General features: G+C 35.9%; 1 protein-coding gene across 11 annotated transcripts in view; it reads right to left on the minus strand.

Moving 5' to 3' along the window:
- The window catches only part of RALGAPA1 (Ral GTPase activating protein catalytic alpha subunit 1), a 202,247-nt gene that overhangs the window by 42,308 nt on the left and 138,373 nt on the right, over positions 1-21,566 (minus strand). For all 11 annotated transcript variants that reach the window (XM_018066156.1, XM_018066157.1, XM_018066152.1 and 8 more), the window contains 3 exons: positions 20,525-20,596; positions 8,491-8,614; positions 2,837-2,992 (listed from right to left, as the gene is read on the minus strand). In XM_018066156.1, the coding sequence (XP_017921645.1) occupies positions 2,837-2,992; positions 8,491-8,614; positions 20,525-20,596 (352 nt within the window). The remainder of the gene's footprint in view (positions 1-2,836; positions 2,993-8,490; positions 8,615-20,524; positions 20,597-21,566) is intronic.

Genomic DNA, 21,566 nt, shown 5'->3' on the forward strand with positions numbered 1-21,566 from the left:
GTTATAAATGAATAGTACAAACTCTAGGGCAAGAACTGGAAAACATTTTTTAAAAAAAGCACAAATGATATGCCAAGAAAAGAGAGAAATGGAATCATAAAATGCTGTTATAACCACAAATGGCAGGAAAAAAATGTAAAGTACAAAATCAAAGAACAAGAGTAACAAATAGAAAATAACAAACATGGTAAATATTAGTCCAATTATATTAATAATCACTTTTAATGTCAATGATCAAATACATAGAGACTGTCAGAGTGGATTTAAAAAAAAAAAGCCCTAACTATACGTTGTCTACAAAAAATCAACTTTAAATATAAAGACACATACAGATTCAAAGTAAATAGATGTAGAAAGATATACCATGATACCACCAATAAGAAAGCAGGAGTAGCTATACTAATTTCAGAGATAGCACACTTCAGAGCAAGGAAGATAACCCATGATAAAGGGGGGCATAACCTAATGATAAAGAGGTCAATATTCCAAGACATAACCAATCCTAAGGTGTATGTACCTAACAACAGGGTGTCAAAATATGTGAGGCAAAAACTGACAGCGCTGCAAGGAAAACAGAAGAATCCACTATTATAGTTGGAGACTTTAATACCCCTCTCAGGAAAGAAGAGATCTAGCAGGCAGAAAATTGGTAAGGATATAGTTGAACTTAACAGCTTCATCAATCAAGTGAGTATAATTGACATTTATAGACTATTTCATTCAACAATAGCAGATTACACATTCTTCCCAGACTCGCACACAACATTCACCAGATAGACTATACTTGGGCCATAAAACACACCTTAACAAATTAAAAAAATAGAAATCATATGATGTCTGCTCTTAGACCACAATGGAATTAAACTAGAAATCAATAACAAAAAGATAGCTGGTAAAGCCCCAAATGCTTGGAAATTAAACAGCACAGTTCTAAGCAACACATAGGTCAAAAAATATTTTGAAATAAATGGAGAAGTTCTGAAAATCAATGTTTGTGATGGCTGTACCACACTGTAAATGTACTTTATGACAAAGAACTGTACATATTAAAATGATTAAAATGATAAATTGTTTTATATACATATTTTACCACAATAAAAATTTCTGTGCTTATAAATGAAACTATTAGTATTTAAGGTTTAATCCCTCAATATACTCTAATATATCTAATACTTAAAAAGTTCACCATTTAGAGTATAATTTTAATTAGAACTCAACCATTTAACTATTCTTAAATGGTGTTAACACATTTCCAAAATTAATTTTGCTATGATAATGGATTGTTAAACATCCATTTCAGATTCTTCTTAAATAATTAAGGAAGACCTTTGTGACTGCTGTGAAGAAAATAAGAAATCTTAATTTAAGACATTGCTATAAAGGTTGCAAAAATACAACTTCAAGTACCTTATAACCATCAGGTTTAATATATTGAAGTAAAAATATCCTACATAAGTTTCTTTAAAAATTTTTCAACAAAAAATGATATACTTTGTTCTGCTCTTATGTTTGCAATTGAAGATACTACTAATTTTAGACTCTGCTCTGGGGTTTAAAAGTTGTATCCACGGTTCTGTGAAAACGAGGATCACTGACAAGTTCTTAATGATTACAATAATTTATCTTTTTGCATTATACCCATAATTGTCTCTAATTTGGGTATGGCTTATTTTTATACAGATTTAAAATGAGAAGATGGAAGAAAGTGCTTAATTGAAGTTTTACACCAACCCAACTCTACCATTTTCTTGTCAGTATTTATGTCTCATTCTGTATTACTAGAAGCTATATGCTAAGATATTCTATAGAAAATCTGTGACTAAATATACTTATCTTCCTAAGCATCAATTACCTATACCTTTACTATTCATTCCAATCTAATTAGCACCCATATATTAGTTATTCTAACCATTACTCATTTAGTAGGCAATTTCCAACAGTATTCTAAAATGTAAACAAAAAACATCAAGGGTATTAATTCAATCTTATAAAGTATTTGAGAGGAATTCTGAAGTTCCTTTTCAAAAGAGTATAAGTATGAAACTGTTTTCATAGGTTATTAATGAACTGTGATGAGCTCTGATATTAACTAACATAAGAGTATTGAGTAAAATGGTCTACCGTATTAAGCAGGTTACATTCAGCAGTGGTTTTGAATAAACTGAGGGATAGGAAAAAAAGAAGATGAAAGAAATGGTGGACAAGGTTTCACTTGAAAAATGTTTCTCCTTACAAACACCAAACATGGATTGAGCACACACAATTTTATTCCAGGGTATGTCTGTGGTCACTAGAATGATGTTTGAATGCTGGCGTCAGCTACAGCAAAATGGTGGTGTAGGTTTTAAAAGACATGGGCCACTAAAACCATTTCACTATACCTCTCATAAATCCTAAGGCAGTAAAATCTATTTTAATGAATTAAGACTTATTTTATCTGCTATATTAATTTTAGTTAAAATTTATTATAAAGCATATTTTAAATGCTTTATAATAATTTACATTTTCATTTTTTCCCTTTCCCTCAATCAGTATAAATGTTATATCCATCTCTGTGTGGGGACGTGAATTATAATTTCACCAATCTGAACATATATAGTAGTTTTTCAATTTTTCAAATGCCCATTTTCTTGAAGGCAAATGCTTTTTTAAGACTATAACCGTCAATCATATCATTAAGGAAAACAGTTTACTCTGCAACAGTTTTTTACTGTTTTTTAAAACAGTACTAGGTGAAGAACAAAGTACTCAGAAATAGCTCTTAATCAATTAGATTTACTTGCTCACATATTTTACTAAGATTCTAACTCTGAGCACTTTTTTCCTTAGCACTTACTTTTTTGGTCAAAGAGTCATCAGAATCTGAAGGCATTCTTGTTGACACATGAAATATTACTTCAACTGTAGAGGTAGCAAAATATGGTGTGGTCAATCCAGTGCTTTTATTTTTTTGTAGTCCTCCCATGAAACCACAATGGTTTGTAAGATTTACCTAGAGGCAATGAAAAGACACATAATGTTTATTAACAAAACCAAACTAAACTCACTACGGAGAAAGACTCAAGTCTCTCACTTTGCAAAAAATATGGGGAATGAAGTCTTTTGCATACTACCAACCATGGCTTGTCCCAGAATTATTAGTTAGAACTATTCTATACCCTGGTAGATCTTCTTAAGTATCTGAAGATCTCTAATTAGTAGGAACTAATTAGCAAAAGAATCAACTGCTGAGCGCAGCCCACCAGGTTGTTAGGCTGCTGCTGCTGCTAAGTCGCTTCAGTTGTGTCCGACTCTGTATGACCCCATAGATGGAAGCCCACCAGGCTCCCCTGTCCCTGGGATTCTCCAGGCAAGAACACTGGAGTGGGCTGCCATTTCCTTTCTCCAATGCGTGAAAGTGAAGTTGCTCAGTCGTGTCCGACCAGTAGTGACCCCGTGGACTATAGCCCACCAGGCTCCTCCATCCATGGGATGTTGTTAGGCTATTAGGTGTTAAATTGTAAAGGCTGTAGGGGAGACATCAAGGGCAAAGAGTAAAAACCAAGTGGCAAAAATCAAGACTGGAAATGATCTGGGGAAAAGTTAAAAACAACAACAACAACAACAGTAATTTCAGTTTGATTAAATAATTACTTTGGTGTGACATATTTATTCATCAAAACTGGCTGCCTAATTATTAGTACCTATCATAGCCCAGAACAAAAATACAAAAATGTACACTTCAAATGCATTAAAAAATCTTCAAATTAATCTGTGCAAAGACTTTTAAATCTCTTTTTCCCAATTATGATATATTTAATATCAGTGTCATTTCAGTGGACTTATTCGATGCACAGACCAGTAACTTGCTCATTGTAGAAAACCAAAGAAATACTGTAAAGAAAAAACCAAAACTTAAACACTGCTTGTATCTCTCCATTCAGAGAAAACAGCTATATATATGCTTGTAAAAAAACAAAATATAAATAAGTGCAAAGTAGACAGAGGATGAAATGGCTGGATGGCATCATCGACTCGATGGATGTGAGTTTGAGTGAACTCTGGGAGTTGGTGATGGACAGGGAGGCCTGGTGTGCTGCAATTCACGGGGTCGCAAAGAGTCGGACATGACTGAGTGACTGGACTGAACTGAGAGACTTACAAAAGCAAATTTATGCATATTTGAACTGAACATATCTCTACTAGCAGTATATTTTACTAATGGCTGAATGTATAAATAACAAGTTAGCTGTCATTCCATTACCATAAGATTTCCTCATTTATAATGTTTTAAATTTATTTTTAACTCAGTAATACACTCACACAATTAAAAGTTCAAAAGCTACGTCAGTATTTTTGCTTCCATATTTCTCATCTCTAGCTACTCAGTTTCACTCTAACAAAGCAATCTCTTAAGTATGCTTCCAAAAATGTTCGCTATATACAATTAAATTTTAAAGGTATGTATGTGTGCGTGCACACACATACAACATAGATATACAATGTTCTGCAACTTGCCTTAGCGCACTTAAAACTTCTTGAAAAATACTCCTTATTGGTAACAGCCTCGTCATCTTTTTGTTTTTATGACTTCACAGAAGTCCCTTTTCTTGATGTACAATAATTTAGTGCCCTACTTGAAGGATATTTAGACTTTCCCAATCTTTTGCTATTACAGTCAATGCTGCAGTGGATAACACTGAACACATATCATGCTGCACTTGTGAAAGTAGATCTGTAGGACAGTCAAAAGTGGAAATGTAAGTCAAAGGACATGTGCATTTCTGATTTTGAAACCCACTACCAAATTGCTCCCTATATATTGTACCAACAGTTGCATGAGTGTTTCCCTCATATGCTCTCAAATATATTATCAAAATGTATGACCTCTGCTGATAGGTTAAAAAAATGATATTTTAAGTGTACATTTTTGTTGTTTTCTTTTAGTGAGAAAGTTAGTTTCAAGTCAATTTTCTAAGTACATAAAGGAGAAAGTGTAAGTTTAGCGCTCCTTCTTATAAAACAGTTTTGTTAACGTGCAGATCTCTATTTTTTAATTAAATGTTTTATCTGGAGATTAATTATAGATTCTACAAAGTTCTAAGAAATAACAGAAAGAGATCTTATGTACCCTTTGCTCAGATTCCCCCAATGCAGAACCATATTATAACCAGGATTCTGATATTGATATGATTGAGACAACATTTTCATCACCACAAGGATTCCCCGTGTTGCCCTGTTACATGACCCACAACCACTTCCCCCCTACCCCACCTCCTTCTTAATGCCTGGCAATCACTAACTTGTTCTTTACTACTAAAACTGTCATTTCAAGAATGTTATGTAAGTGGATTACATGGCATGTAACTTTTCCAAGTGTTTGGAGCTTTTCCCATTATTTCTCTGTTAATGATTTCAAGTTTGATCCTACTGTAGTTGGAAAACACCCTGTATGATTTCAACAACTTAAAATGTGAAGTTTCTTTTAATGGTTCATACATTGTCTACCTTGGCATATGTTCCTTAGACAATGAAAATGTTATGATATTGCTGGTGGAGTGTTTTATATAAATGTTCATTAGGTCCTATTGGTTGTTGATGGTGTTGAGACCCTCTATACACTTGCTGATTTTCTCTCTACTTCTCTCAGTTGTTGAGAGAGGGGTAAAGTCTCCATTTTTTGGTGAATCTGCCTATTTCTTCTTTTGGTTCTATTAGCTCTGCTTCACATATTTTGCAGTTCTGTTGTTTGCTGCACATATGTTTAGGATTTTTAAGTCTTCTTAGTGGACTGACCCTTTTATCATTGTTATAGAATGTGCCTTATCTCTGATAATTTTCTCTGCTCTGAAGCCTACCTTATTTAATATAAATTCAGTCACTCTGGCTTTAAGATTTGTATAATATAATTTTTTCTGTCCATTTATTTTCTACCAGCCTGTATTATTATACTCGAAGTGAGTTTCTTTTACAAAGCATATAAGTGAGTCATGATCTTTAATCCACTCAGCCAATTTTTTGGGGAAAAAAATTTATCTATTTATTTGGCTGCCTTGGGTCTCAGCTGAAGCACATGGGATCTTTCAGCATGCTAGCTCTTTGCTGTGGTTTGCAGGTTTCTCTTGGAGAAGGCAATGGCATCCCACTCCAGTACTCTTGCCTGGAAAATCCCGTGGGTGGAGGAGCCTGGTAGGCTGCAGTCCATGGGGTCGCTAAGAGTCGGACACGACTGAGTGACTTCACTTTCATTTTTCACTTTCATGCATTGGAGACGGAAATGGCAACCCACTCCAGTGTTCTTGCCTGGAGAATCCCAGGGACGGGGGAGCCTGGTGGGCTGCCGTCTATAGGGTCACACAGAGTCGGACACGACTGAAGTGACTTAGCAGCAGCAGCAGCAGCAGGTTTCTCTCTCAAGTTGTGGTGTACAGGCTTTAGAACATGTGGGCTCAGCAGCTGCAGCACATGCATGGGCTGCAATATATGGGATCTTGGTTCCCTGCTGCTGCTGCTGCTAAGTTGCTTCAGTCGTGTCCGACTCTGTGTGACCCCATAGATGGCAGCTTACCAGGCTAGCCCGTCCCTGGGATTCTCCAGGCAAGAACACTGGAGTGGGTTGCCATTTCCTTCTCCAATGCATGAAAGTGAAAAGTGAAAGGGAAGTCACTCAGTCGTATCCAACTCTTAGCAACCCCGTGGACTGCAGCCTACAAGGCTCCTCCATCCATGGGATTTTCCAGGCAAGAGTACTGGAGTGGGGTGCCATTTCCTTCTCCCTGACCAGGGATCAAACCTGCTTCTCCTGCACTGGAAGGTGGATTCTTAACCATTGGAGCACCAGGGAAGTCCTGACTGCCAATTTCAATTGTTATATTTAGATTATTAATATTTCCTGTAATGACAGATATATTAGAGCATAAGCTCACCATTTTATTTTTTTGTTCTCTGCACATTTGCTGTTTTATTTTTTCTATTTCCTACGGGTTACCTGAAACATATTTTAGAACTCTGATTTTAGTTATCATTTTGAGTGTATCTTCTGTTATATGTTTCTTACTGGTTTATCTTGGTATTTATTAAACATACCTTATTACAGTCTACCGATGTTGTCATTTTACCAGTTTGAGTGAAACATAGAAACCTGTCACTTTATGTCCTTTAACCCTCCCCTGGTTTGTAATATAATTGCCATGAATATTTCCTTGGTGGTAGTGTTGTTTAGTTGCTAAGTTGTGTCTGACTCTTTTGCGACCAACATGGACTGTAGCCTGCAAAACTCCTCTTCCATAGGATTTCCCAAGCAAGAATACTGGAGTGGGTTGCCATTTCTCCGGGGGATATTTCCAACCCAGAGATTGAACCCACGTCTTCTGATTTACAGGCAGATTCTTCAACACTGAGCCACATGGGAAGCCCAATTTCCAGTATACTATGGTTATACATGTGTTCTTTACATATAGTTTCCCCTCACACCACAATTACTGCAGCCCACGTGCCTAGAGCCCAAGTTCTGCAACAAGAGAAGCTACTGCAATGAGAAACCCATGCAACGCAATGTAGAGTAGTCCCTGTTAGACACAACAAGAGAAAGCCCACATATAGTAATGAAGACAGCACAGCCAACAATGAATAAATTAAAAATAAAAATTAAAAAAGTGGGTTCCTCCATTTATACATATTTATATATATTTATTATATATATTTACATATATATTTATACATTTATATATATTCTCCATTTTCTGTTAGCACATGTCTGCCTCACCATTTTACAATTTAAATAAACATACTAATTCAAATCTATTACAAACACCTCACTTCCCAGCTATAATTATTAACACAGACAAATTGGTTCAGGAACCTTGACATGAGCTGGTTGCTAGCATGACATGAGCTGGTTGCTAGCATGACATAAAGTGCAGCACCTTCCAATATTTCCTGCTTTGCAATTGGAGATACACTCTCTCGGGAACATGCCTTCTTGAATGAACTGTCTCTTTTTTGGGTACCAAACCTTAGAGGGCAATGTAGACCTCAGGTGAGTGAGAGGTATACTTTGACAAAGATGAAGAACAGAAAAGGAGAGGCGAGAGACTGGTAGAAGGGTTCTCACACATTAATTTTAGTAAAGTTGAGGATCTAGAAACTTATCTCCTCATAACTAACCATACCAACATGGTCAGTCAGAATCCTTGGGACAGTCCTAGAATATTTATATCTTCATTTTAAGATCACTAGTCTAATGGTCATAATTGTGAGGAAAATCTGGATCTTTTAAGTCTATGAATTTAGTACACTCTGACAATATATATGATAAAACAGTCAAAAGATTTCCTAAGTCCCAATCGCTGCTGTCTTTGTAGATGAGATATAAGGCAGAAACAATAACAAATCCATTGTTAAGTTGCTGAGTCTCCTAAAATAATGCTTCTAAAGTAAACTAAAAGGAAAAAAAAAACTGCTGTTTCCAAATGAAAATAAAATGGTATTTATATAATTTAGAAACAATACCTCCCAACCAAGACCAGCTACAAAATCTTCATATGCTTGACTTCCTCCTGTATTGGTGAGAATGGAATGTTTGTCTTCTTGTCCTTCAGCAACATAAAATACTGCAATCTTGTGTGTCTCTCGGCTATAAAACAAAAGATTTCACCATTCATTCAATCATTAATTTATCCAATAATAAACTTCTAAATATGGGGCAATAAAAAAGATGAAAATGAATTAAACCTTATAATTTACAGAGAGAGATCTAAGTAACTATAAGTAAAAAATTCTGAAAGTTACAAAATTGTGATTTGGACAGAAGAAAAGCATGATTACTTCTGACTGAGAAATTAGACAGAAATTTAAAAGAGAAGGTAATATTAAGTTCGGTAAAGGCAACTAAGATTTGACAGATGAAGAAGAGAAGGTATCAAGAAAGACACATAGGTGTGAGTGCACAAAGCATCCGAAGAGCTGCCTGTTGTACAGTGTAGCTGAATCCCAGAGTTAGAGGGACTGTGTTTTAGAACTAAAACTAAGTAGGAGTACAGAGATGAATAAGAAATGATCCATTTCTCCAAATTACCTATAAGAAATTCATACATAAATACTATAAAACTTTATGAAATAACTGACAAATTCTGAGACATTTTAGTTTTAGTTCTCCCTAAAATTAAGAATGCTCCTAAAAGCAAACTTCTTGTATGAAATTTGGCTTTCCAAGATAACAATAAATGACTCAAGCAAACAACTATCAATGTACTTCTGATTCAAAGACACAAAGTAGAAAGTAAAGGAAATGGAAAAAGATGCTATGCAGACAGTAATCAAAAGAGCTGATGTTGCTATATTAGACTTTTAAATAAAAATGTTACAGATAGTTAAGAGAGACATCTTAGGGTGAGGTGGGGGTTGGTTTGGGTACAAGGGATTCTTTTTTCCATTCTGTGTATTTATGTCATTAATCTGACAAGTCTCCCTCCTCCCCATTTGTCTGTCCCCATTCCCATATTTGTATGGTACAAGCAATAAAGACTAAAAAGCTATTAGAGCTAGTAAATGACTTCAGGAAGGATTTAGGATATAGTATCAACATACAAAAAACCAACTGTACTTTTATTAACAATGAACAATCCAAAAACAAAAAAAGCTATTTCTTTTATACCAGCATCAAAAACATACAATAATAAAAATGCTTAACAAAAATATTTTGTACTAACAAAAGTACAAAACTTAAATACTCTGAAAGCCACAAAATGTTTTTGAAGAAAAGTAAATATCTTTAAAAAAATCCCATATTCATGGACTTAAAAAACTTATTATGAAATTTACCAAATTGATTATAAATTTAATACAACTTTTACCAAAATCCTAGCTTCCCTTTTTTTGGAGAAGTTGATAAGCCAATTCTAAAATTCACAAGAAAATGCAAAAAATTCCAGAGTCAAAATAATCTCGAAAAGGAAGAATGAAATCAGAGGACTCATAATTCCCAGTCTTAAAGCCTGCTACAAAACTGTAGCAATCAATGGACCGTGGTACAATCATGGAAGTAAAAGAAGTTCATTCCTGGCTGACTCTCTGTGACCCCCTGGACTGTAGCCTGCTAGGTGCCTCTGCCCTGGAATTCTCCAGGCAAGAATACTGGGGTAGGCAGCCATTCCCTTCTCCAGGGGATCTTCCCAACCCAAGGATCGAGCCCGGGTCTCCTGCACTGCAGGCAGACTCTTTACCACCTGAGCCACCAGGGAAGCCTGTGGTATTACCACAGCAGAGACATATATATGTGGTCTTTTGTGACAGGATTTTTAGCACAGTGTTTGCAAAATTCATCTATGTTGCAGCATGTGTCAGCACTTCATTTCTTCTTATCCCTGAATAATACTAAATTTGTGAACGTACTACATTTTGTTTATTCATTCATAAGTTGTTGGATATTTGCATTAGTTTCACTTCTCGGCTGTTATGAATAACGCTGCTATAAACATTTGCGTCATTTTTTAATGGACAAAAAAGGCTTTTTGCAACAGTACCAAGCCAACTCAATAGGAGAAAAAAGTATTTCAACAAATGGTCCTGAGGGAACTGGATATCTGTAATGCAAAAGAATAAAGTTGGAATCTTACCTCACACCAAATACAAAAATTAAAAAGCATCACAGACTCTGAATATAATGTCTAAAATTATAAAAATCTTATTAAAAAGTTCACAGAACTATAAAATGTCCATGTAAAAAATGACACGAATGTTTACAGCAGGATTATTCATAACAGCCAAGAAGTGAAACTAACGCAAATGTCCATCAATTTATGAATGAATAAACAAAATGCAGTATATTCACAAATGAGTATTATTCAAGGATAAGAAGAAATGAAGTGCTGACACACGCTGCAACATAGATGAATTCTGAAAACACAGTGCTAAGAAGCCCTCACAAAAGGCCACATATGTTTGATTCCTATTATATTAAATATCCAGAATAGGCAAACCTATAGAGAAAGAAAGTAGATAAATGCTGTCTACAGCTGGTGAGTAGCGGGTAGTGTTCAGGGGTAAGGGAGAATGACTAGTAATGGGAACAATGTTTCTTTTTGAAGGAAATACTCTAAAATTGCTGTGATAGCTGTCTATGAATATACTAAAAACATGTACACTTTGAGTGAACCTTATGGTATGTGAATTACATCTCAAGAAAGATGTCAGAATTTAAGTTGGAAGTATGAAGTAAATTTAAGTTGGAAGTACGTGTAAATTCTGATCCTGGCATAAAGGGGACCTCTCAGTGTTCTCAATATTCCAGGTAAAGGGCTATCAGCTAGAACTCATAAATCACAATTAATAAAGTTGAGCAGAGTTATATAGAAATGTTCACCTATTACTAAGTCAAAAAGAGAAATACATGTGCCAAATAGGAAAATTTAGAAAATAAATCTTTAAAATGCAAAAGTAAAAGAGGAATCACTTTATATTATCTATGCCCTTTTAAAAATTTGTAAAAGTAGAGCTTGTTGTTGTTTGGTTGCCCAGTCGTGTCTGACTCTTTGCGACTCCATGGACTGCAGGCCTCTGTTGTGAAGAAGACCTTACCTGCCCTTTAACATCAGATGTTAATTTTTCACCATTCCTTCTTATTTTTCTACTTACTACTTCTACTAAAATACTTGGTATATATCGGATTGCCATTAAATTATTATGTGCCACAACAGTGAATGAAGTAAAAAAGATTAGAAAAAAATGAGTTTAGTGAACTTATAGGCACAAATATTCTATAATAAGTCCAGTACTGGCAAAATATTATGAGCTTACTATTGGAAAATTAAAAATGAAATATGCTAAGTTACAAGCACTCTGATTCCCTATATATACATTGCAATAGAAAGAATAATAAAAATAATTGAGATTTGAAATTTAAAAATACGGTAGTTCAACCATGCAGAATAGGAATGAGTTAATTTAGTCAAAGAAAACAGAGTATATATAAATGGTTGAAGAGATAAGACTATAAAGAAAGAATCTTTTCATTTTCCTTCTTCCTAATCCTGCAGACAAATAATCAGGTTTGTTTCCAGATTCTTGGCTTAAGAAGAAGCTCAAAGTTGCTTTACTATCTATCACATAATTAGAATGAATTTTTTACTTGAACCTATTATGTCAGAAGAAGAAAGGGAAGTGGTTTCATTATTTAATTCTTATAAAAAAGCAAAATAAATGTCATGTGTTCATTTGGCATATAATATCAAAAAGAATCTATGCTGTCTCAGTGAAGATGTCCTCCATATACTCCAGCTATATATGAGAATGGAAGTGGTTTAGCAGGAGCCAAAAACTAGAAAAGCATAAGGTAATGTAAAGCAACCACGAACAGCCAAGAATAGCCAAGACTGGCTGGTAAGGCCTGAGTTCTAAAGAATCTGATCAGGCACTGGGAAGTCATTAAGGAATAAAATAAAAATTTTACATTAGAACAAGGTAATTTTAACATGACTTTTGAAGTCAGGGGAAAAGAATGTTTAAAGAGAGAAGAGACACATGATAAAAACTAAATAAAAAGAAAAGAGAGAACAGACGACAGTATTGAATTTTTAGGGGATATAATACTCATGAGGTTTTTAGGGCAGAAACTATTCTGTATTATATTGTAACGGGGTATGTGCACTCAGTTGCTTCATTTGTGTCTGACTCTTTTGCGACCACATGGACTATAGCCCACCAGGCTATAGTCTGTGGGATTCTCCAGGCAAGAATACTGGAGCGGGCTGACACGCCCTCCTCCTGACACGCAGGGGATCATCCCGACCCATGTCTCTTGTGTCCCCTGCACTGCAGGTGGATTCTCTACTGCTGAGCCACGGGGGAAGCCTGCACGGTATGCGTGTGTCACCATACCTTTGTTAAATCTCATTATCTCATACAATATACGATGCCAAGGGTGAACTCCAACATAAAATTCAGTTAATATATCAACATTGGGTCATCATTTTAACAAATGTACCACAATGATATAATGTAAAAATAACTATATGTTACCCACAATCACAGAAAACTAACCAATCTAATCACATGGACCACAGCCTTGTCTAACTCAATGAAACTAAGCCATGCCATGTAGGGCCACCCATGGGTCATGATGGAGAGTTCTGACAAAATGTGGAGAAGGGAACAGCATACCACTTCAGTATTCTTGCCTTGAGAAACCCCATGAACAGTATGAAAAGGCAAAAAGATTGAACACTGAAAGATGAACTCCCCAAGTCAGCAGGTGCCCAATATGCGACTGGAGATCAGTGGAGAAATATCTCCAGAAAGAATGAAGGGATGGAGCCAAAGCAAAAACAACACCCCGTTGTGGATGTGACTGGTGACAGAAGCAAGGTCCAATGTTATAAAGAGCTATTGCATAAGAACCTGGAATGTTAGGTCCATGAATCAAGGCAAATTGGAAGCGGTCAAACAGGAGATGGCAAGAGTGAACATCGACATTTTAGGAATCAGCGAACTAAAATGGACTGGAATGGGTGAATTTAACTCACATGACCATAATATCTACTACTGTGGGCAAGAAACCCTTAGAAGAAATGGAGCAGCCATCATGGTCAACAAAAGAGTCTGAAATGCAGTACTTGGATGCAATCTCAAAAGCAACAGAATGATCTCTGTTCGTTTCCAAGGCAAACCATTCAAAATCACGGTAATCCAAGCCTATGCCCCAACCAGTAATGCTGAAGAAGCTGACTGAACGGGTCTACGAAGACTTACAAGACCTTTTAGAACTAACACCCAAAGATGATGTTCTTTTCATTATAGGGGACTGGAATGCAAAAGCAGGAAGTCAAGAAACACCTGGAGTAACAGGCCAATTTGGCCTTCGAGTATGGAATGAAGCAGGGCAAAGTTAATAGAGTTTTGCCAAGAGAACACACTGGTCATAGCAAACACCCTCTTCCAACAACACAAGAGAAGACTCTACACATGGATATCACCAGATGGCCAACACTGAAATCAGATTGATTATATTCTTTGCAGCCAAAGATGGAGAAGCTCTATACAGTCTGCAAAAACAAGACCAGGAACTGACTGTGTCTCAGATCATGAACTCCTTATTGCCAAATTCAGACTTAAACTGAAGAAAGGAGGGAAAACCCACTAGACCATTCATGTATGATCTAAATTAAATCCCTTACGATTTATACTGTGGAAGTGAGAAACAGATTTAAGGGACTAGATCTGATAGACAGAGTGCCTGATGAACTATAGATGGAGGTTTGTGACACTGTACAGGAGACAGGGATCAAGACCATCCCCATGGAAAAGAAATGCAAAAAAGCAAAATGGCTGGTTGAGGAGGTCTTACAAATAGCTGTGAAAAGAAGAGAAGTGAAAAGCAAAGGAGAAAAGGAAAGATCTACCTATTTGAATGCACAAAGAATAGCTAGGAGAGATAAAGCCTTCCTCAGTGATCAGTGCAAAGAAATAGAGGAAAACAACAGAATGGGAAAGACTAGAGATCTCTTCAGGAAAATTAGAGATACCAAGGGAACATTTCATGCAAAGATGGGCTCAGTACAGGACAGGAATGATACGGACCAGAGAAGCAGAAGATATTCATAAGAGGTAGCAAGAGTACACAGAACTGCACAAAAAAGATCTTCACGACCCAGACATACTGGAATGGGAAGTCAAGTGGGCCTGAGAAAGCATCACTATGAACAAAGCTAGTGGAGGTGATGGAATTTCAGTTGAGCTATTTCACATTTCAAATCCTAAAAGATGATACTGTGAAAGTGCTGCACTCAGTATGTCAGCAAATTTGGAAAGCTCAGCAGTAGCCACAGGACAGGAAAAGGTCAGTTTTCATTCCAATCCCAAAGAAAAGCAATGCCAATGAATGCTCAGACTATCGCACAATCGCACTCATCTTACATGCTAATAAAGTAATGCTCAAAATTCTCCAAGCCAGGCTTCAGCAATACATGAACTGTGAACTTCCAGATGTTCAAGCTGGTTTTAGAAAAGGCAGAGGAACCAGAGATCAAATTGCCAACACCTGCTGGATCATCAAAAAAGAAGAGTTCCAGAAAAACATCTATTTCTGCTTTATTGACTATGCCAAAGCCTTTGACTGTGTGGATCACAATCAAATGTGGAAAATTCTGAGAGAGATGGGGATACCAGACCACCTGACCTGCCTCTTGAGAAACCTATATGGTGGGGAAGCAACAGTTAGAACTGGACATGGAACAACAGACTGGTTCCAAATAGGAAAAGGCTGTATATTGTCACCCTGCTTATTTAACTTATATGCAGAGTACATCACGAGAAACGCTGGGATGGAAGAAACACAAGCTGGAATCAAGACTGCCGGGAGAAACATCAGTAACCTCAGATATGCAGATGATACCACCCATATGGCAGAAAGTGAAGAACTAAAGAGCCCCTTGATGAAAGTGAAAGAGGAGAGTACAAAAGTTGGCTTAAAGCTCGACATTCAGAAAACGAAGATCATGGCATCTGGTCCCATCACTTCATGGGAAATAGATGGGGAAACAGTGGAAACAGTGTCAGAGTTTATTTTGGGGGGCTTAAAAATCACTGCAGATGGTGATTGCAGCCATGAAATTAAAAGACGCTTACTCCTTGGAAGGAAAGTTATGACCAACCTAGATAACATACTAAAAAGCAGAGACATTACTTTGCCAACAAAGGTCCATCTAGTCAAGGCTATGGTTTTTCCAGTAGTCATGTATGGATGTGAGAGTTGGACTATAAAGAAAGCTGAGCGCTGAAGAGTTGATGATTTTGACCTGCGGTGTTGGAAAAGACTCTTGAGAGTCCCTTGGACTGCATGGAGATCCAACCAGTCCATCCTAAAGGAGATCAGTCCTGAGTGTTCTTGGAAGGACTGATATTGAAGCTGAAACTCCATTGCTTTGGTCACCTGATGCAAAGAACTGACTCATTTGAAAAGACTTTGATGCTGGGAAAGACTGAAGGTGGGAGGAGAAGGGGATGACAGAGGATGTGATGGTTGGATGGATTCACTGACTCAATGGACATGAGTTTGCATGAACTCTGGGAGTTGGTGATGCAAAGGGAGGTCTGACGTGCTGCAGTTCATGGGGTCGCAAAGAGTCAGACATGACTGAGCGACTGAACTGAACTGAATATTCATTTTATGAATCTGGCTCTAACATTAATTTAAAAAACATGAGAACAGACAAAAATTTAAGTAAAATATTCTAATAGATGAACCATGCCCTAATTAAATATGAAATTCTAGTAAATTTAACCCAGCAAGAAGTCACAGGACCTAGGAAGGTTTATCCCAAGAATGCAAGAATTACTTAATATAAACAATCTAATTAATATGTATCAACTTGGTAAGAAAGCAAAGGCTGAATGCAAAATAAATAAAAATATATGAAAACTTGAACTGATGCTGAAAAGGATTCCGACAACATTTAACACCTGTTCATTATGAAATTTCATAGGAAATAAGCTACTTTTTCAGGATGATACAAATAATCTATTTCAAACTAATAACCAATATCTTACTTAAGGATTAAATAGAAGAGTCATTTCTATTAAAAGTAGACAAGACGAGGATGACCGGTCTTCCTATAGCTATTTAAAACTGTAGTGAAAGTTTTATTCAGTGCAATAAGACACGATGATATAAGCAAAAGAAAGCATAACCTTTTTTTTGTCATTACTTTTTGAAAGGAGATGATTTGCAGAAAATGATTGTACACCTAAACAAATCCTAAGAGTGAGACAACTATAAAATGTTTAAAATCAATAAGAGTCATCCCAGGGTACACTGGGATGACCAAGAGGGATGGAATGGGAAGGGCAGTGGGAGGGGGGTTCAGGATGGGGAACACATGTACACCCATGGATTGTACACCCATTGATTCATGTCAATGTATGGCAAAACCACCACAATATTGTAAAGTAATTAGCCTCCAATTAAAATAAATAAATTTATATTAAAATAAATAAATTCCTGATTTGGTAATGGCAAAAAATAAAATCAGTAAGAGAATTCATTAAGGTATTTGGATATAAAATACAGTGAGGGGAAAGATTCTACTCAGAATACTAACACAAAAGTAAAATATACCCCTAAAAGTAATGTCTGGGTCTCAGAACAAATAAAAAGCCCTCTATGATTATGAATGGGAAAGTGAAAAAGTGAAAGTGAAGTCTCTCAGTCATGTCCGACTCTTTGGGACCCTACGGACTGTAGCCTACCAGGCTTCTCAGTCCATGAGATTTTCCATGCAAGAGTACTGGAGTGGGTTGTCATTTCCTCCTCCAGGGGATCTTCCCAACCCTGGGATAGAACCCAGGTCTCCCGCATTGTAGTCAGACGCTTCACCCTCTGAGCCAGAATGGGAAGAATGATGATAATAAGGGTGTTTACTCTTTCCACAGGAAAGTTTTACTGCAAATCCAATCAAAATATCAATGGGATTTTCCCCCCTGGAAAACAATATCATAATTCTAACAAAACTCTGGTAGAAAAAACAGGTAAGAACATCTACAAAAAGAAGAATGTATTTGGATGAAATGAGGAAGAAGACTGATCCTATCAGATACTAAATTATAAAGCTGTAATAAACAGTAACATCTCCAGAAAATTGACAAATTAATAGCAATAAACAGATGGCTTTGAAACAGCTTAATATCTGATAAAGATGATATCAAGTCAACGGGAAACATATGGTCTTTAACAAATTCTATGACAAATTATAAAAATAGACTATTTTCCAACATTCAATGTGGTTCCATTTCTCATTCCATAAATCAAAATACATTCCAGATGGGATAAAAAATTAATATAAATACTTAGAATCCTAGAAGGAAATTTAACTATTTAATTGATTTTAAGACAGAACTCTCTAAGCACAATTACAGAAATTAAAAAGATTGAGAGATAATAATACATAAAAATGAAAAACCTGTATGTTAAGCCACCTAAAGATGTTGAAAACTGAACTAGAAGAACTCCCACAATAAACACAAATTATCAAAATTAATCCTTAAGACATACACATGTAAGAGAGCTCTTATAATTAATAAAAATTCCTAAAGAGGAAAAGGACAGTAAGAGAGAATTTGGAAACAGATTAAAATTTTTTTACAAGTATATGAAAAATATCAACTTCACTAGTATTTAAAAACTATAGGTTAATAACATACCATGATCTGCTCCTCAAATTATAAAAATTAAGAAAATGTGATTAATATCTTGTGCCGAACAGGCTGCAGTTACACAATGTTGGTGGGATTAGAAATCAGTACTTAGTGGAAAGCAATTTTATAATATATATGGCCTGAAATAAGTTCTTATGCTTGACCTAAGAATTCTATTTCTAGGAATCTACTATAGGGGAAGAAATAAAAACTCATGTCAAAAATTCATAGAACTTGGTGCCATAAAAATATTTTTTTTGAAGAATATCAAAACGGTTGAAGAAAATGCTTACAATATAGAGTTTTTTTTAAAAGACATAACTTACTACATATTACTATGATTCTAATTTTGTAAAACAAAAATGATATATATGTCTATCAAAAAGACTAAAATACATAAAGAAATGTTAACAATAGTCTTATGAATAACAATAATTTTTCTATTTTCTGTAACAGCCAAAGAAATCATACATTATTTTAAAAAATTATTCTGAGGAATGCTGAAAACAAGGAAAAACAAGAATGACTGGAAATGAATAAAAAGTACATTTTTTTATAAATTTGGTAGTAAAAACATGAAAGGGATGTATTATAGCTTGAAAGGATAAAAACTGAGGAAAGTTTTGTTTTAAACACATAAACAAACTTAGAGCAAGAGAAGTAGAAATACAAGATAAAGAAGGAATAACTTTCTGAAGATCCTAGAGCAGACTAAGAAGGTAGGAAGCAGAAGCATAGAAAGAAAAAAAATGCTTTTCCGACAAAGAAAACGAGCAAGAGAAGATGGCTCAATATAGAGAAATTAAAAAAAAGAAGATGCAAGGTATGTGCGTTTGCTGTGGAAATGGTCTGAATCATCTTCTTCACTTTGCACTCCTACAGAATACTGATGGTAGGGTGAATGGCTTGTTACAAGCTAGTTTCTCAATGGTCAGAGAAAGCTTGAGGAACAAAGAAGTGGTTTATGATAATTACTTTAAGAAGTAAAGTATTATAAAAGTGAACAAGGGATAAAAAATTTGCCAAACAAGAGAGGCAGCATTGTTGAAGTAAAGATGCATGAATCTACAGTAACTTCCTGTATCATACTGGTCTGATAATTTTCTCTAGTAATGTACTGCTGCCTAGGAGTAGAGGAAGCAGATGTTAAGAATGATTCTGATTAAAGAACTGGTTATAGAAATATATATCTATATCTATAAACTTAACAGTTTTGACATTGTAAGAGAAAGTGTTTTAAAAATGGTTAACAATATGCGAATTTGCTTGACAGGCAGGCAAGTGGAATCGGTGGTGAGTGGGCAAACTGACTGGGAGAACATGAAAAGCAAAAACTGTAGACACGAAAGTACAAAACATCACTCAAGCAAGATGTTGAGACAGTTAAGAAATGTGAATGTTAAGGATGTTGTGGATTTCAAATTTCAGAAATGTAAGCATTCTGAAGGAGATAAGCCCTGGGATTTCTTTGGAAGGAATGATGCTAAAGCTGAAACTCCAGTACTTTGCCCACCTCATGCGAAGAGTTGACTCATTGGAAAAGACTCTGATGCTGGGAGGGATTGGGGACAGGAGGAGAAGGGGACGACCGAGGATGAGATGGCTGGATGGCATTACTGACTCGATGGACGTGAGTCTGAGTGAACTCCGGGAGTTGGTGATGGACAGGGAGGCCTGGCATGCTGCGATTCATGGGGTCACAAAGAGTTGGACACAACTGAGCGACTGAACTGAACTGAATAATGGTACCATCCAAAGTGTTGCTTTACTAATGTGTTTCTAGTTATACTGCCAAAAAGCACCTATTCATAAATTTTATTTTTATGAACCTAAAAAGGAAAGCAGTGCATATGTAAGTTGACCATATGGGAATTTCAGTTAAGTAATATTTTGTAGTTTCTAGTACGAGTTTCTGAGGAAATCGCATCCAGATACACCAGGAATCTAGAAATCAGGTTTATAGTAATATAACAAACTATCTCCATCTTCTTCATTTCATTAATATTTTTGTAGCTACTAGCTTATATACATACACCAGTCATTTCACTTTGGTCTCTTACACTAATCAAAAGGGAATATCTAAGTATGTGGAAACTAAAGGACATTTTATAGGTTCAATCAGAGTTATTCAACTCAAAAGATGATTCTGAAGTATATAAAAAGATATAAATAATCCAAAGATATCAAATATTTAAATGTAGCTGTACATTTTTTAAAATGCTTATTATTTCTAAGATATGTATAAATGAAAAAAGTTTGTGTTCAGAAATTCATAATTCAACAATACATTATTATTCACATTATGAATAGAAACAGCTGAGGTGCTAGATATAAACTTGAAAATTTCTCAACGACTTACCACTGTCTTGAGTCCAAGTTCCTAAGTTCTCTAAGTAGTTTTTCATTTTTCTTCAGGAGATGAAAGCTCCTCCTAAACAGAGAGATTTATAAACATTTTCATCATCTTTGCAGTGAATGACATGACAGTCCTAGAAATACTTTCCACTCTACTCATGCAATTCTTACACTTTTCTTGCCTTTTCATACTTCTAACACAAAGGAGAAATAGACCCTAAAAAAATGCAAAGAATACATGTCATCATTTCTACTGAGTCCCTCATATATTTCTGCTTGTGGATCATTCTCTCTTGACCATGTAAATGTCTCCTTGCAGATGCTGTGAGTTTCCCAAACTCATATTCAGAAAAATGGATAAAAGCACTTTGTAGGTTCCTTCTCAAGAGTTTCATAAAAATGTGTGAGAAAGTTATCCTTCATGAGAAATATTTCACAAAATCTAACTCTATCAGATAGGGATGCGTAATCCAGATGGAGTTTCTTTCTTGTTTTACATTGTATGTGTTTTTTGCACTACAAAGCAGTGTGCAAATTTTACCAAATACATTATACAGGTGCTGAATATGTATAAGTTACATTCATGAAAGTAAAATAGAGCTTCCTTTCTTTTTCTCAAGAAACAATATACGGGCCATTGCACAGCAAAAGAGAGTAGCTGCTGCCGCCGCTGCTGCTGCTGCCGCTGCTAGGTCGCTTCAGTTGTGTCCGACTCTGTGCGACCGCAGAGACGGCAGCCCACCAGGCTCCCCTGTCCCTGGCATTCTTCAGGCAAGAACACTGGAGCGGGTTGCCATTTCCTTCTCCAACTGTCACCTCCTATACTCAGGAAATTACAAGAGTTTTAGGAGCTCTGTTTGAGAAATTGGGGACACAGCCCCAATGTGTATTTCTGTGTCATATGATACATATCTCCCCAATTTCTCAAACAGAGCTCCTAAAACTCTTGTAATTTTCTGAGTATAGGAGGTGACAGTTGGAGAAGGAAATGGCAACCCGCTCCAGTGTTCTTGCCTGGAGAATGCCAGGGACGGTGGAGCCTGATG

The sequence above is a fragment of the Capra hircus genome, chromosome 21, assembly GCF_001704415.2.
Source record: "Capra hircus breed San Clemente chromosome 21, ASM170441v1, whole genome shotgun sequence".
Taxonomy (NCBI): domain Eukaryota; kingdom Metazoa; phylum Chordata; class Mammalia; order Artiodactyla; family Bovidae; genus Capra; species Capra hircus.